Raw genomic sequence first — 15,334 nt, 5'->3', positions numbered from 1 at the left:
GAATGAAATATTTTCACAAGTTTTCGTTAATTACATTAGGAAAAAAATTAAGGTAATTCGATTTTATTCGGTTAAGGTACAAAAATTAAGATCAAAGTTTACTGTATTATTAATATTAAAATGATGCATTATTTCTTTTCTATTTATACAGCTTCTTCCTAAAATACTTTCTTAAATATGACATGGTTTTTTGGCTTCTTTTAAATCGAAAAATGTAAGTCAATTTATAATTAATGCTCTATTCGGTTAATTTTAAATTAGAGAATTATTAGGAATTAGCGAAATACTTTAAATAAGTATTTCGCTAATTCCTAATAATTAAATAGGTATTAAATAGTATTTGACTTTCTCTGAACATTTCTGAAAGGGAATAAAATAAGTTTTTTTTTTTTTAAGTATTATTTAAAACTTGTAACTGACTTATTATAAAATGTAAAGGGAATAATTCTTTTAATTATACTTATCAGATTTTTTTTTTTTACCCTTCATTTCAACAATACATATTCCAAAACTCTTTATTACGTTCTTAAGTGCGCATCTCATAGCATTTCCTTTACAATACCTTTTAGCAGATTGCTTTCCAATACGAACAATTCTTGCTTAAATAGTTTTATAACGTATTTGTCAACAGGATTTCAATTTATGTTTACAATTCAATATTAAGGTTATTATATATTTAGATAACATTTATAATCATTATAAATTAGATACATTTAATCATTAGATTTCTTCACAGTACTTTCACAGTTGTTTATATGTGAATAAATTCTTCATTTCAAATACATTTATAAATAATTTAATGAATATTTAAGTATTTTGTCAAAGGCAGATACATGCTTTTTGCAAGCACATGCATAAATACCCATACATATTTCCTATTTATCGTTTCCGGCATGTGCAAATCTTTAATTTCTGTGCATTCACTATATTTTTCGTGTAAAGTAATTTACACTAATTTAGCATAAACCCGAAAGTTTTATATAAAAAATATATATGAATATAATTTGAATCAAAATTATAAGTATTATATTTAATACCCACTCAAAGGTCAGTTTTTCTTCAAAATTCCTCCGCGATGGCATCTCTCTCTTTATGCAGATAGCCCTTGCATGCGTTACTCTATTTAATAAAAACTTAATCTGACCTATGTGCCTAATTACAAATATTTTAACATACAAAATTTTATATTTACATTTAGCCATCAAGTTTCAAACTTTTCAAATCTTCTAGAAAATAAATTTTGGCAGATCTCTTTTAGCAATTTTCTTAAAATCTATATTTTTGTAGTGCAACTACTTAGAATTTTATAAAACAAATTCATAATCAAAATCGCTCTTGTTAGTTATCGAAAAATAACCAAGATGTGATTTTTGCGTAAATGTCAGTAAACTATACAAATTGCTATTATCCATCACACTATGAATGTTTCTTTCATGCGAGAGTGTCCCTTTTTCGATTTCTATGGAATTGTCGTGTGTCGAAATACTATCAGAATCTTGTCAAGCGAGCTTCTGAATGTAAACAAAGAACACCACGTCTGGTGACCCCATAGACCTGTTACATTACAGCTCTATGGGCGACCCAAGCTTTAAAGCAGTGCTTCATTTCTAGCGCGGAATGGCCCCTCCTCCCTTTCCTACCTCCATGGATGGGAGCATCTGGGGAGGAAAGGGGAGCGTCGTTCCACTGGTTTCAGTGGCGGGAAAGTAGTACTGCTGTTTCGCCCAATATTGCGGGATGAAGATTTGCCATGTGTCTCCTTCAATTACAGAATGTAGCGTATCCTTTTACACAATCTACACAAGAAAAACTTTCCAACGGTTTATTTTCCCTATCAGGAATCCGTTTTATTATTTCAGAAAACATGATAAAATTTTCGCGAGATAGCAATTCACCAGCTACGAAATATGAACAACGCTATGAACTAAAATTCAAAATCAATTTTCCCAGGCAAGGAAAAGAAACCGGTTATGATGAAAAGTGATTCATGGGAGACGCTTGTCTTTTGTTGCTCACTTGCAATACTGCGCCGGTGGGTTTGAATGGCTTTAACGCCAACAACATTTTGAAGCAAAGAAACAACAGTTTGTGTTCCATATTAATACGGACTTTTCATTCTGTGTAGCAAAGATACTGTGTGAAATCTATTCAGCCAGTTAACTCAAGTAATTTGAAATCGGTAAGTGTGAAAGTTCTCTAGAAAATCAGAAGTACATGTTATCATCATTTAGCATAGCATATATGATAATGTTGTATAAATTCATGTTTATACTCGGACAAAAAGAATCATATTTGTTCGCTATGTAATAGTACTTTTTATGAAACGGTCCTGGAAACTCTGGCAGTGTTTTATATCATGAAGGAGATAAGCTTCACCTACAGTTTTCATTAATAATTTTAGGCAAATAATCAGCTGTATATTTGCGAAGACACGGAGAGCCAGTGCGAAGCATCCAAGAACTACTTTGGTAAAAATTTTGTTTACTAAGTCATTTTTCATGTATGCAAAACACGGCCGTAAGTTTGAGATATACACGAAGTTGTGATATCAAGGCCATCAGGAAGTTGTGATATCAGGTACTTAACTACATAGGGGACTACCTGTGTGTCTAGAAAGTATGCAACAAGTTATTTAGAAAAAGAAACATTTTAAAAGTGTGCTCAAAAACCACACAATAGAGAAACCTGTGTCTGCTGTTTCTGAAAAATTCTTTAGACTAAAACAATTTAAACATGCATATGCTTAATCACACAGTAGAGAAACCTCATATATGTAATGTATGTAACAAGTCATTTACACATAAATGTTATTTAAGCAAGCATATGCTTATTCACACAGAAGAAAAACCTCATATATGTAATGTATGTAGCAAGTCATTTACACAAAAATGTTATTTAAGCAAGCATATGCGTATTCACGCAGAAGAGAAACCTTATGTGTGTGAGGTATGTAGCAATTCATTCAAAGTAAAGGACGATTTAAAAAAGCATATGCTTATTCACACAGGAGAGAAACTTCATGTGTGTGAGGTATGTAACAGATCATTTGCACGTATGAGTAATTTAAAGAAGCATATATTTATTCACACAGGACACAAACCTCATATGTGTCAGGTATGTAATACCTCATTTAGAAGTAAAAGCCACTTAAACAATCATATGCTTATTCACACAGGAGAGAAGCCTCATGTGTGTGAGATATGTAACAAATCATTTAGAGTTAACTATGTTTTAAAGGGGCATATGCGTATTCACACAGGTGAGAAACCTTATATATGTGAGGTATGTAACAAGTCATTCACGCTAAAAGGTGATTTAGACAGGCATAGACATATTCATACAGAAGTGAAACGTTATGTATGCGAGATATGTACCAAATCATTTAGACAAAAATGTGATTTAAATAAGCATGTGAGTATCCACACAGGAGAGAAACCTCATGTGTGTGAGGTATGCAGCAGGTCATTTAGACTAAAGAGAATTTTAAATCGGCATATGCTTATTCATACAGCTGAGAAACCTCATGTCTGTGAGGTATGTAACAAGACATTCAGAATAAAGGGCAATTTAAAGTTGCACCTACTTGTTCATACAGGAGAGAAACCTTACTTGTGTGAGCTATGTAACATTTCATTCAGATTAAAAGGTGACTTAAACAGTCATATGCTTATTCACAGAGGAGTAAAACCTCATTTGTGTGAGTTATGTAGGAAGTTATTTAGAAGAAAGGATCACTTACACAAGCATATGCTAATTCATGCAGGAGAGAAATCTCATGCATGTGAGGTATGCAAGAAGTCATTTAGAGAAAAGCATATTTTAAAGAGTCATATGTCTATTCATACAGGTGAGAAACACCATGCATGTGAATTATGCGACAAGTCATTTAGAGAAAAGAATTATTTAAAGAATCATATGCTTATTCACACAGGAGAGAAACCTTATATGTGTGATGTATGTAGCAAGTCATTTAGACAAAAAGGTCAGTTAAACAGGCATGTGTTTGCACATACAACAGAGAAGCCTCACCTGTGCGAGGTGTGTAACAAGTCATTTAAAGAAAAGTTTGTTTTAAAGATTCATATGCGTATTCATACAGGTGAAAAACTCCATGTGTGTGAACTATGCAACAGGTCATTTAGAGAAAAAAATTATTTAAAGAATCATATGCTTATTCACACAGGAGAAAAACCTTATATGTGTGACATATGTAGGAAGTCATTTAGACAAAAAGGTCAATTAAACAAGCATGTGCTTGTCCATACAAGAAAATGCAAAGAGAATTGAAGCAATTATGGAATGAACCCAGTAACCCTGCTAACAATGGTGATAATAGTTCTAACATGGTTTTGCATGTCCGGAGGTAACAAACATTCCTCTTGTTTTTTGATTCCTTATATAGCTGTTTGTAATTCTGCATGTTGTAGCATCACACTGATTGTTTGGCTTTGCATGTGTAATTTATTCTTTACCTATTCATTTATTTTGTAAATTTTTCCAATTTCCACACTTTGTTTTCTGAATTTTTTTAATAATGAATAGATGGAATAATTTTCGTTCAGTTAAGGAAGTTGTCTGCATCTCAGAAAGATTATTGCCTTCATCAAAAACATGTTCTCAGAAAACAACAGATCCGTAGAGATTCTGATGGTGCTAATTAAAAAGCATGTGGCATAAGAAACAACTTTTAACCTTGATGAATGGCGGACATATTCATTCTTAGGCAGGGATGGGTGCATCGGACTGTTAATCACTCCACAGGTTTTGTTAATCTGTCATCTGGTGCAAAGAATCGAACAATCTGGTGGAAAGAATCCAGTCCAAAGAATCGAACGTGTAGTCAAAGTAAAATTACACACACAAAAAGTTGATCTGTATAATGGCAAGATTTATTCACCCTAATTTTAAACACTGTTAAAGATTTTATCCTTTTAGGGTAATACGTTTCCGGTAGTTTAAGTAACTGCATAGTCTTTTTATTATTCAATTTTTTTAAAAGTCTTTTAAATAATAAATAATGTAGAAATAATAAAATTAAAAATATGAAATCGTGATTTATAAAATAATGAAGCATGTATGATCTAAAAGGTATAAAATTTTACAAAAAAAAGCTTAATATTTATTATTATTATTTTTTTTACTTTATTAAACATTTCCTTTAAGTTGTTTAAGTTGGTTCGTTTTTTGTGCTAATACTTTCTCTTTAATTCTGTAGACAGACAATTTCTTATTCAGTTACAAAATTCCATTGTTAAAGTCCTGTAATTGCTGTGTCTAGAATTCCATGAAACTTGACAATTGCAGTTTTTTATTCTCTCTGTGGGGAAAGTGCAGAATCATCCACTACTTGGCACGTTTTTAAGAATTGCACATACTCGGTATCCATGTACACATTGACCTATTTTCACTTAAAATAAATCATCCCAGAATTGCACAAAAATGGCATTGCACACTCCCTTGACTTTATCCATGTACATATCGATCTATTTTCACTTAAAATGTCAAAGAAAATTGACAAAAATCCAATTCTTCTTACTCTTGTAAAAAGCACCAAACAAATAAGTGTGCAATTCAGTACATTGCCCCTCTCTGTCACGCTGTCTGTAGCAGTACTTTCTGGATTTACAATCATGTTATGGATTTTACCATCCGTTAATTGATTGATGATTGAGGAGCATTGTCATCACAGTGCAAAATTTCTTTTATATCCTCTTCATTTATTACCGCTTCACATTTCTTTACAAAAGTCGCTAATTGGAAAATTTCACCTTTGGTTTGCGATATCGTAAAACCTTCAGATTTGCGGCTATAATCATAAAATTTACTCGTTGTGCACTACATATTTGACTATGTATCATGAGATTGGCGACTAAAGACAAGTTGTTCCGCTAAATTTTATCTTTCTTCTATCGTGCAGTGAGACAATTAAGCCTGAATTTAATTATTTATTATACATATGCCTATTTTTTGCACGTGCTTGCCTGAGCTCTGAATAAATAAATTCCCACATATATTTAAGGCAAAGACCAATGCATATTCTTTGCTTAAGGCTTATTGAAGATCGACATCTCTGTGGTCTGTGATGCAGTCTCTGTGGGTCCTACATTCTGCTACCAAGCTCCTCTCATTGTCTTCCCTAAATTCTGTCGCCCAATACGGACAAACAACAACATAACAAATCAGTTATTCTTAATTCAAATAACACTAAATCTTTTGGCTTATGAGTATCATTAATAAAATCTATTTTTGGCATATGGAAAGAAATTTTTGTTAAATTTTCCTGGTCAACATTTCTTAGCGCATTTAACTTAAGTCTGTAATCATCACCAAGCATAATGTCAACATAAAAGGCTACCATGCTGTTTCTCAAATACTGATATGAAAAAAATTGGTGAGGTGTTCCTCCATGAGTCATTACTCAAGTTGTCATGTGTTGATAAACATGCGGTGATAAAAGTAAAATATAATAATGATTAGCCAGGTTTGCATCAGGGGTATAAAATATTAGTAAGTGTAAAATCAACAATGTATCTGTTGAATGTGTCGCTTTGAGATGTATGACCGGAGCTACAGAGACTAATTATTGATCATACAAATTTATGCTAAAATGATTCTTCAATAGCGAGGTATTTTATTTAGTGCGAAGTGAAATTAAGAATCGGGACTCTCCACATATTTTATTATGCGCAGAAAGGGGGTGATCAATTGCGCATGCGTTACAGTACACACACACACACACACACAAAATATTTTAAAATAAAAAAAAGAGGGTTAATCTTTGGATTATGGTAACTTGGCGATTTTTTGGTGAAAATTTGGCGACCAACCTAGTTTTTGTTTGGACGCCATTTTGTTTTCACAAAGTAAAGGCATTTTTTTTTTTTTAACTCAACATTTTTTTCCAACAATCTGCTAGCCGAATTACGCTTATGCTAGAACTTTTATGGAACAAAAGTGCTTAATCGTGACGAAGATTAGGTGTGAAACTGGAAGAAAGTGCAGAATCACAAACTGCTTGCCGAGTTTTTAAGAATTGCACATACACGGTATCCATGTACACGTCAACCTATTTTCACTTAAAAAAAATCCCAGAATTGCACAAAAATGGCATTGCGCACGCTCTTGACTTTATTCATGTACACTGCTAAAGTCCTAGCTAGTAACCTTTATCGCCTTACCAAAATGTCGCCAAACTACCTGTTACCATATTCCAAAGATTAGCCAAAAAGAGTTAGTAGTGGCCTTTGAGGTCCGGATTTTAGATCATTCCGGATGTTGGACGTCCAAATCTGAGACTTTATTCATTTTTGTGAAAATATAAAGAAACTTTTGCTCATGTTTTGGCTAATGGTTCAGATTTTTTATTGATATACCCAATTTTTAATCCACAAAAATCCTTTATGTAAAAAAATCAGTGAAATATGCTTGATATAGAAAAAGAGCTGCTTGTTTAATATTTTATACTAACTTTAAAAGTCTGATTGTAGTTTTATTGCATTTTAAATAATAATATTTGAATATAAATGTTAGCAATTAATTAGTTCCTTTATTAAAAACACATTCCGTCAAACATTACCATTCAGACATTAATTGTTAGATACTTGCTTTATTCAGAAACATAACTGTCAACATTACTGCTCAAAAACATTACAGTTCAAATTATTACCGTTCTAAAAAAAAAAAACTGTTGTTGCCAATCAAGAAAATACATTTTAAATAAAATTAATACGTTGCGTTTACATTCGGGCATCCTGACTTAGTTTCGACCTCGGAACATTAAGAACTTATATTTAAAAAAATTAAATCTGTTATATTAATATTTATACAGTCAAAAGTCGTTAATTTGGACACCCATAATCTGGACCTCAAAGCTAAAAACTTTCTGCGCATGCGCCGCGTTGACACATGCGCATAGGCATTTACGCGTGCGCTTAAGACCTTTACAACTGCGCATATGTGTATACGCAAGCGCAGAATACGTTTTCGCTTGCGCATTTTATGTATAACGAATGGTATAAGCTAAAATTATCTATTTCAGTTAATGTTGATGATTGCGTTGTTCCTTAATCTTCGAATTGGATCCTTCGAATCGGCTTATTATTTTTTGCAGACTGTAAGAGCAATTTTATAAAAGTAAACTTGAACTTTCGATTATGTCAAATAGAATTTCCGATGCTGGAGCTCCCAAAGGATCTACAAAACGAAAGTATGTTTCGATGTCCATCAAACAAAAAGTGGAATTGCTGCAAAAAATGGATAAAGACATGAAGAATGTGACAGAGAGTTTGTGAAAACGAAAAAATTTCGATTGACGAGTTAGTCGGTATTCTCGGCACATGAATTATAGGACTTGAACAGCGGAACTTTGTAACTGATCAAGAAATTATGTCTGTTTAGAGAATTAAAGAGAAAGTATTATCACATAAAACAAAGCAACTTAAACAACTTACATTGAAAGAAATGTTTAATAAAGTAAACAAATAAATATTGAGCTTTTTTTTTTTAATTTTTGATACCCTTTAGATCATAATTGTTCTTTATTTCATAAATTACTGTTTCATATTTTTAATTTTAGAATTTCTGCAAGCCATCTTACAAGATTTAAACTGATGATCTATAATCCGGAATCGTCGAAGTCCCAACGAGTCCGGATTAACGACTTTTGACTGTAGTTCGAATGTCTTTAGCTGTCATTATAGATTCACCATCGTTTTCTATTCTTTTTCCGTGTCCTAGTTTTAGTAATATATGGTGTGTTGTTATCGTTATCCCCAGTAACACTAATATCATCACCATCATCATCATCATCGTCTTCTTCTGATTCAGCTTGACACTACCATGACTTTAATTGGCTGACATGAGCTGTCGTACTAAAAAAATGTCCTTTCACCTTTTCTTCTAATTGAGTCACTGTATAGGTATCACTTGGTAAAACTTCTGTAACTACTAAAGGTCTTCAATACTTTTGTTGTGTTTTGGTTGATTCTCCAGTTGATTTAGGTACTCTTCTCATAATTACTATTTCTCCTCGTTCGAATGTTAAAGAATTGCTTTTCTTCTTGTCATAATTTGCTTTCATTTTCATCTGCATATCTTCACTTCTCTTCTTTAACTTCTTCCTTTTTAGATACTCTCTTTTACTGATAATTGCTTTCTTAGGAGGTCTGTCTATTCCCTCATTTATCTTAGATTGCTTTTCTTTTTGTAAACTTTTTCCTTTCCCTGTATTAAACTCTTTCTCAAGTGTTGTAATTTTACAATTCTTACTATATTTCTTAAGCTTTTGATTATAATGCTTTTCCTGAATAGACTTACATTCTTTAATATCATTGATATCATCACTTCTAGTTTCTTCTTTGGGATATTTATTTTCTTCACTTGTATTCTGTTTAACGATTTTCTTTGAAGTACCTTTCGTTTTCAGTGATTTTTTACCTTTGCATTTAGTGACTTTTACAGTATTTGTATTTTCAAACTTTCCATCATAGTCCAGAGTTGCTGCCTTTTTATCGTTGTAGTTAATGACTGGTATCACTGTTTCTCCCTGTATTACTTCCAATAATGAGCCCAACTCATCTTCCGATCCACTTATTAAAACATAACCGTTATTTATTTCATCAGTTTTAACTTTCACAAAATTAACCGTATTACTTTCGATTTGAGTTTCTTGGGAAGCCTTCAGTTTAATTCGCGGAGTGTTGCTATCATTTTGCAACTGTGAAAATGGGCAGTCTTTAGCATAGTGTATGTGCAAGGTATTACCTATCTTGGCGTATGCAATATGTGGTAAATCAATCCATGTTCGACCAACTAATAAGTCGCATGGTTGCGTTTCATCTCCTACAATTAGAACTGTAATGTCCTTTCCTTCCACATTATCAATCTCTAAGTTAACAGTTACTTTTCCCAATGTTCTAGTGGCTGGTTTACTCTGGTTCCCAAAGCCAAACAATTCCTCCACATCAGGTTTTATAATAAGATTCAGTCTCTTAGCCGCAGATTGTTTCAATAAACATGAACTAGAACCCGTATCTATGATTGCAGTAATTTCTTCTCCATTATTGATGCGAGCATACTTTAAATATACAGCTGGTGAAACACCTGAATTCTGGTCCACGGATAAATTATTTTTAACATTTGTCAAGTCTGGATTCTTAGATGTACACTTTTTAAAAGTATGACCCTTTTCATTACATTTCCTGCAAACAATTTCTTTTTTAGGCTGAGGACAATCTGTCGCTTATGTCCATAATCATTACAATTGAAGCATTTCGGCTCACCCTTTTCATTGCGGATGCCAGAATTATATTCCCTTTTCCTTTCATCTGTTTTATAAAATTTATCTCTCCGATTGTATTTATTATCAAAACTGTTTTTAAAACCCACTTTGAAATTACCATCTGTCTGCATGGAATTGTTAACATTTCTGTGTCTTGAATACTGATTATAGGATCCTTCATGAAATTTAGAACCAAATTTGGGCTTAGAATTATGCCTAAAAGTTTTATTTTCTACTTGAATATTTTCATTATATTTCTACCGAATATTTTCATATTCATCTAGTTTTTCAGCCAACTCTTCAGGATTAATGAATTTAGACCAATCATCAATAAAATGGTCTCGGATAGCAGCGGGGACCCTTTTCTTTAATTGATCCGTAATAATAAGTTGTTTTAAAGAGTTAAAATCTATTACATTTAATCCAGCAAGCCACTCTTCAAAATAATTTTTTAATCCAAACGTGAAGTCCTTCCACGTATTATGCAACGTTTTGATATGATCAACGAACTTTTGCCGAAGCTGTTCAGGGCTTAACTTAAATTTTCTCAGTAGTAGTTGTTTAGCGTGCTTATAGTCGTTAGCTTTTTCTTCTGATTCACGGGCAATTAATTGAGTTATTTCATAAGGCAATAGATCCAACAGCTGAGAAACCCAGTTTTTTTGTTCTAATACAATACGTCGTGCCTGTCTCTCAAATAAAACTAAATAAAAACTTATATCACCTTCATTCAAATCATACTTATGCATTAATTTACTCATATCACAAATATTACTTCTTACTAACATTAGAAGGAACAGAATCATTTACATTACTACTTCTGATTTCCGCTTCTATTTTCAATTTTTCAAGTTCAATTGTTCTTTGCTTATCTCTTTCTATAATTTCCATTTCAAATGCTCTTTGCTTATCTTTTTCTATAATTTCCATTTCAAATGCTCTTTGCTTATCATTTTCTTCCATTTCAAATGCTCTTTGCTTATCTTTTTCTAAAATTTCTAACTTTTCCCTGTCTAAACGATCATTTATAATTCTATCTAGCATTTGTTTAGTAAAGTCTTCATTATAATTCGTACTGTTCAAAATCATATCTCTTAAGCCTACAATTTTAATATCAGAAGGGACATCAAGTTCCAAAGCAAGTTCTTTTAAGTCACATTTCTTGCCTCTTGCCAAATAAGCCATCTTAAACTTCAATTTTCAAATAATAATACAATAATTATACTTAAGTTCTTTCTGTTTAATACTTAGATATAACATAAACAGTTTATAAATTCACGTACCTTTCTGCTTTCAGTTTTGGCGAGCTTCCGCATTCAGTTCAGGCTTATCGTACATTAAGGCAATACATTGTTAAATCCTAGGTAATAATTCTAGTTCATCCCACTTCTGAAATGTTAGCAATTAATTAGTTCCTTTATTAAAAACACATTCCGTCAAACATTAATTTTTAGATACTTGCTTTATTCAGAAACATTATTGTCAACATAACTGCTCAAAAACATTACAATTCAAATTATTACCGTTCAAAAAAAAAAAAAAAGTATTGGTGCCAATTGGGAAAATACATTTTAAATAAAATTAATATGTTGCGTTTACATAAATTTGATTACGAGGGGTTCAAGAACTGCTTTTGTGATACAAGTTGTATTTCTGTATCCTAAGAATAAGGCTGTTGCACACTGGTATTCGTCTTGGAGTCAAACGGACTTCCCTCTCCTGGAGCAAATAGCCCGGGAGTGCTTTTCATATTCTAAATAATCCTAATCCTATTTATACATGGACAAAATTAGAAAAAATTCATTTGGTTAGGTTAAGCAAATGACTTCCATAAATTAATATTCATATTAGAAGTACAATTAATTTCCTGTTTGTTATGGTCAGGCTCCCATATATTTAAATATTAAGTTGATAATTGAAAATTGTTCAATCTAATTAGAAATTATCTGAAAATGCAATTGATAAGTTAGAAAAAGAGCATATTTTATTCTATAAAAATCATTTTATTCTGATTGGAAGTGTAATTAATTTATTTAAGTCTATTATATGTGATTAATTATATTAATTATATGTGAAATAATGTGAGCCATAAGTACAGAAAGGGAGCATATTTTGTAATTTTCTTGAATAAAAATAAAATTACCTTATTCTAATTCAGGTGTAATTAATTTATTTAGAAAATAATTAAACAGCTAATTCAGAACATCTACTGACAAAGTCATGTGATCATCAGCACAAAAATTTATCTGAAAAGTCATGACATCCAGCTCAGAGTATCCACGTATAGAAAGAAAATACCCCCTTCCTTTTTCCTGTCTTAGTTAACATCAAAGCTAGCAACCTAAACAGTCTTCCCGCTGTTTGGTGCCTATCGACCAAGTTGGCAAATGTGATTTCAGGAGCCTTGCCAAGTGCCAGTTATCTGAGTATCCCCATATTATGAATCAGACATATATTTCAAAAATAATACTGATATTTTACTATTTCTCTGGCTGATCTTTTCTTACATATGCTTAACATCATGCTAATCTACCAACCTGAATTTAGTTGTATTAAATAGGATGCTTAATTATCTAATTTTTAATTTTATCTGCTTAAAATCATGCTTTTCTAACTGAATTTACTTGTACTAATTATATGTAACAAGCTGAAATTAACTTACATGTGCTTAATATGTTTAATCAGCTATTTTTAGTTTACTTTAATTCATGTATGTTTAATATCATGTTCAAAATGCTAAATTTGACGTATATATGCTTAATATCATGTTTTGTTTCAAAACTGAACTGTATATTCCTAAAACCATTATTGTTGGTGGGTATTATTGTTATTTATTGGCGACAAGAAAGGCACTGTCGCCAATGCGTTCTTTGCAGAAGACACCCCAAAAGAAATGTACTACAGTCAAAAGTCGTTAATTCGGACACCCATAATTCGGAATGATCTATAATCCGGACCTCAAAACTAAAAACTTTCTGCGCATGCGCCGCGTTGACACATGCGCATAGGCGTTTACGCGTGCGCGTAAGACCTTTTACGACTGCGCATATGAGTGTGCGCAAGTGCAGAATACGTTTTTGTGTGCGCGTTTTATGTATAATGAACGTATAAGCTAAAATTATCTAATTATCTATTTCAGTTAATGTTGATGATTGCGTTGTTCCTTAATTTTCGAATTGGATCTGGCTTATTTTTTTTTGCAGACGGTAAGAGCAATTTTATAAAAGTAAGCTTAAACTTTCGATTATATCAAATAGAATTTCCGATATATATTTGTTAATATGTAAAGGATGTAAAGCGAAAGTATGTTTTGAAATCTGAAATCTGTTTATCAATTTCACGCTGCTCGGCGGGGGGGATTGCCGCTGCGGGCGCGTAATGAATTGGAAGTTGATCTGTCAGCACTATCCTTATCTTCAGCACAGATGTTTTTATTTTATTTGGCTTATAATTCCTTACCAGATGTAGTATTTCATCTCGATATGCTCCGTCTTTGATATGATTTAAAACAAGTTCCTCGTCATTATAATTTGCTTTCGATAGCGAAGAAAGTAACAGAGGTTATTGAAAACGAAAAAATTTTGATTGACAAATTAGTTGGTGTTCTCAACACAGCAATTATAGGACTTGAACAGCAGAACTTTGTAACTGAACAAGAAATTATGTCTGTTTAATAGAATTAAAGAGAAGGTATTATCACATGAAACAAAGCAAAGCTTAAACAACTTACATTGAAAGAAAGAAATGTTTAATAAAGTAAACAAATAAGTATTAAGCTTTTTCTTTTTGCAACTTTTGATACCCTTTAGATCATAATTGTTCTTTATTTCATAAATTACGGTTTCATATTTTTAATTTTAGAATTTCTGCATGCCATCTTACGAGATTTAAACTGATGATCGATAATCCGGAATCGGCGAAGTCCTGACGAGTCCGGATTAACGACTTTTGACTGTATGTGTAACGTATGTAACAATTCATTTAGATGAAAAACAAAAAAAGCATATGCTTATCCATAGAGGAGAGAAATCTTATGAATTACACATGTAATAAAATCTCTGTGTTTTTTATGAACATATATTATAATAAATTTTGTTGAAATAATTCATTTCTTCGAAGTTATATTTATTCACACACGGAGAAGCCTTTTCTTTTTTGAGGAAATGTTAGTTTAATAAAAATTTACTTAACGTTTTCCATGTGAACTTGCACGAAAGAAGCTGTGTTATGCGAATTATGTAGTTTGTCATCTTATTGTAATGCTTAATAAACTTATTTTTTAGACTAAGAATCCTATTCCAAATTAGATGGCATCATGAGTTTTTTATTTTTTCTGCCTTCTAAAATTGAATTCTCCCTTTTTTATGATTTATGACATCCTCTTTAGTGTTGCAATTTGCCATTTTTCACTTCCTTATATAGGTTTTGTGTGCAGTAAGAAGAGTTTGAAACTGTTACCAGTGCAACATAGTAGTGCTCCTACTAATATACAGCTCCTATTGTCTATGAGCCAAAACCAAAATTTCTTTAACAAATAAAGTTTCTTTAGTTTCTCTTGGCTTCATACAAATGTTTTTTATTCTTATTTTTCTTAATTTTAACTGTTAGTAAAAGTTTACATTCAAGTGCCCTATGATAGTTTTGGCAATTTTAATGGTGCCAAAAAGCAGGTTTTTTGTAATAGCTGCCATTGAATAAAATACCGAAAATATATGTTACAAAAGCAACTGATAATTGCCAAGAACACATCAGGTGAATATTCACCTGATGAAATGGCAATGACTTATTATCAGTTCCAGATAACTGCTGCATATACATAATGCAAATTGTGTAGTCCTGGAATTGATTCTCCTTTTCCTAATCCCATTACTGGCAATGTCATATAAACTGCACATAATAAGAATACAAAATGTCATCCAACGACTGCCAAAGACCCCCATTTGTGAAACTCGCATGTAATTTGGCACCACATGCCCTCAATAGTATTAATATGAGTGCCAGTATCATTGGTATAAACTTAACATTCATAACAAGTTTCTTACTCTTTCACTCTTT

The 15,334-nt window shown here is 31.9% G+C and overlaps 1 protein-coding gene across 1 annotated transcript; it reads left to right on the top strand.

The window, feature by feature from the left end:
* Window positions 1-1,391: 1,391 nt before the first annotated feature.
* On the top strand, window positions 1,392-14,570 carry LOC146993852 (uncharacterized). The gene has a single exon (XM_085826603.1). It carries the CDS (start codon window positions 2,734-2,736, stop codon window positions 4,285-4,287), a length of 1,554 nt encoding a protein of 517 aa, XP_085682729.1. The 5' UTR covers window positions 1,392-2,733; the 3' UTR covers window positions 4,288-14,570.
* The last annotated feature ends 764 nt before the right edge of the window (window positions 14,571-15,334 follow it).

This window comes from Stegodyphus dumicola, chromosome 11 (genome assembly GCF_044657685.1).
Source record: "Stegodyphus dumicola isolate Sdum_Otavi_A_Nest chromosome 11, ASM4465768v1".
In the NCBI taxonomy this organism is placed as follows: domain Eukaryota; kingdom Metazoa; phylum Arthropoda; class Arachnida; order Araneae; family Eresidae; genus Stegodyphus; species Stegodyphus dumicola.
Note: the sequence above shows the minus strand (reverse complement) of the source record. Positions and strands in the feature narration are given on the sequence as shown.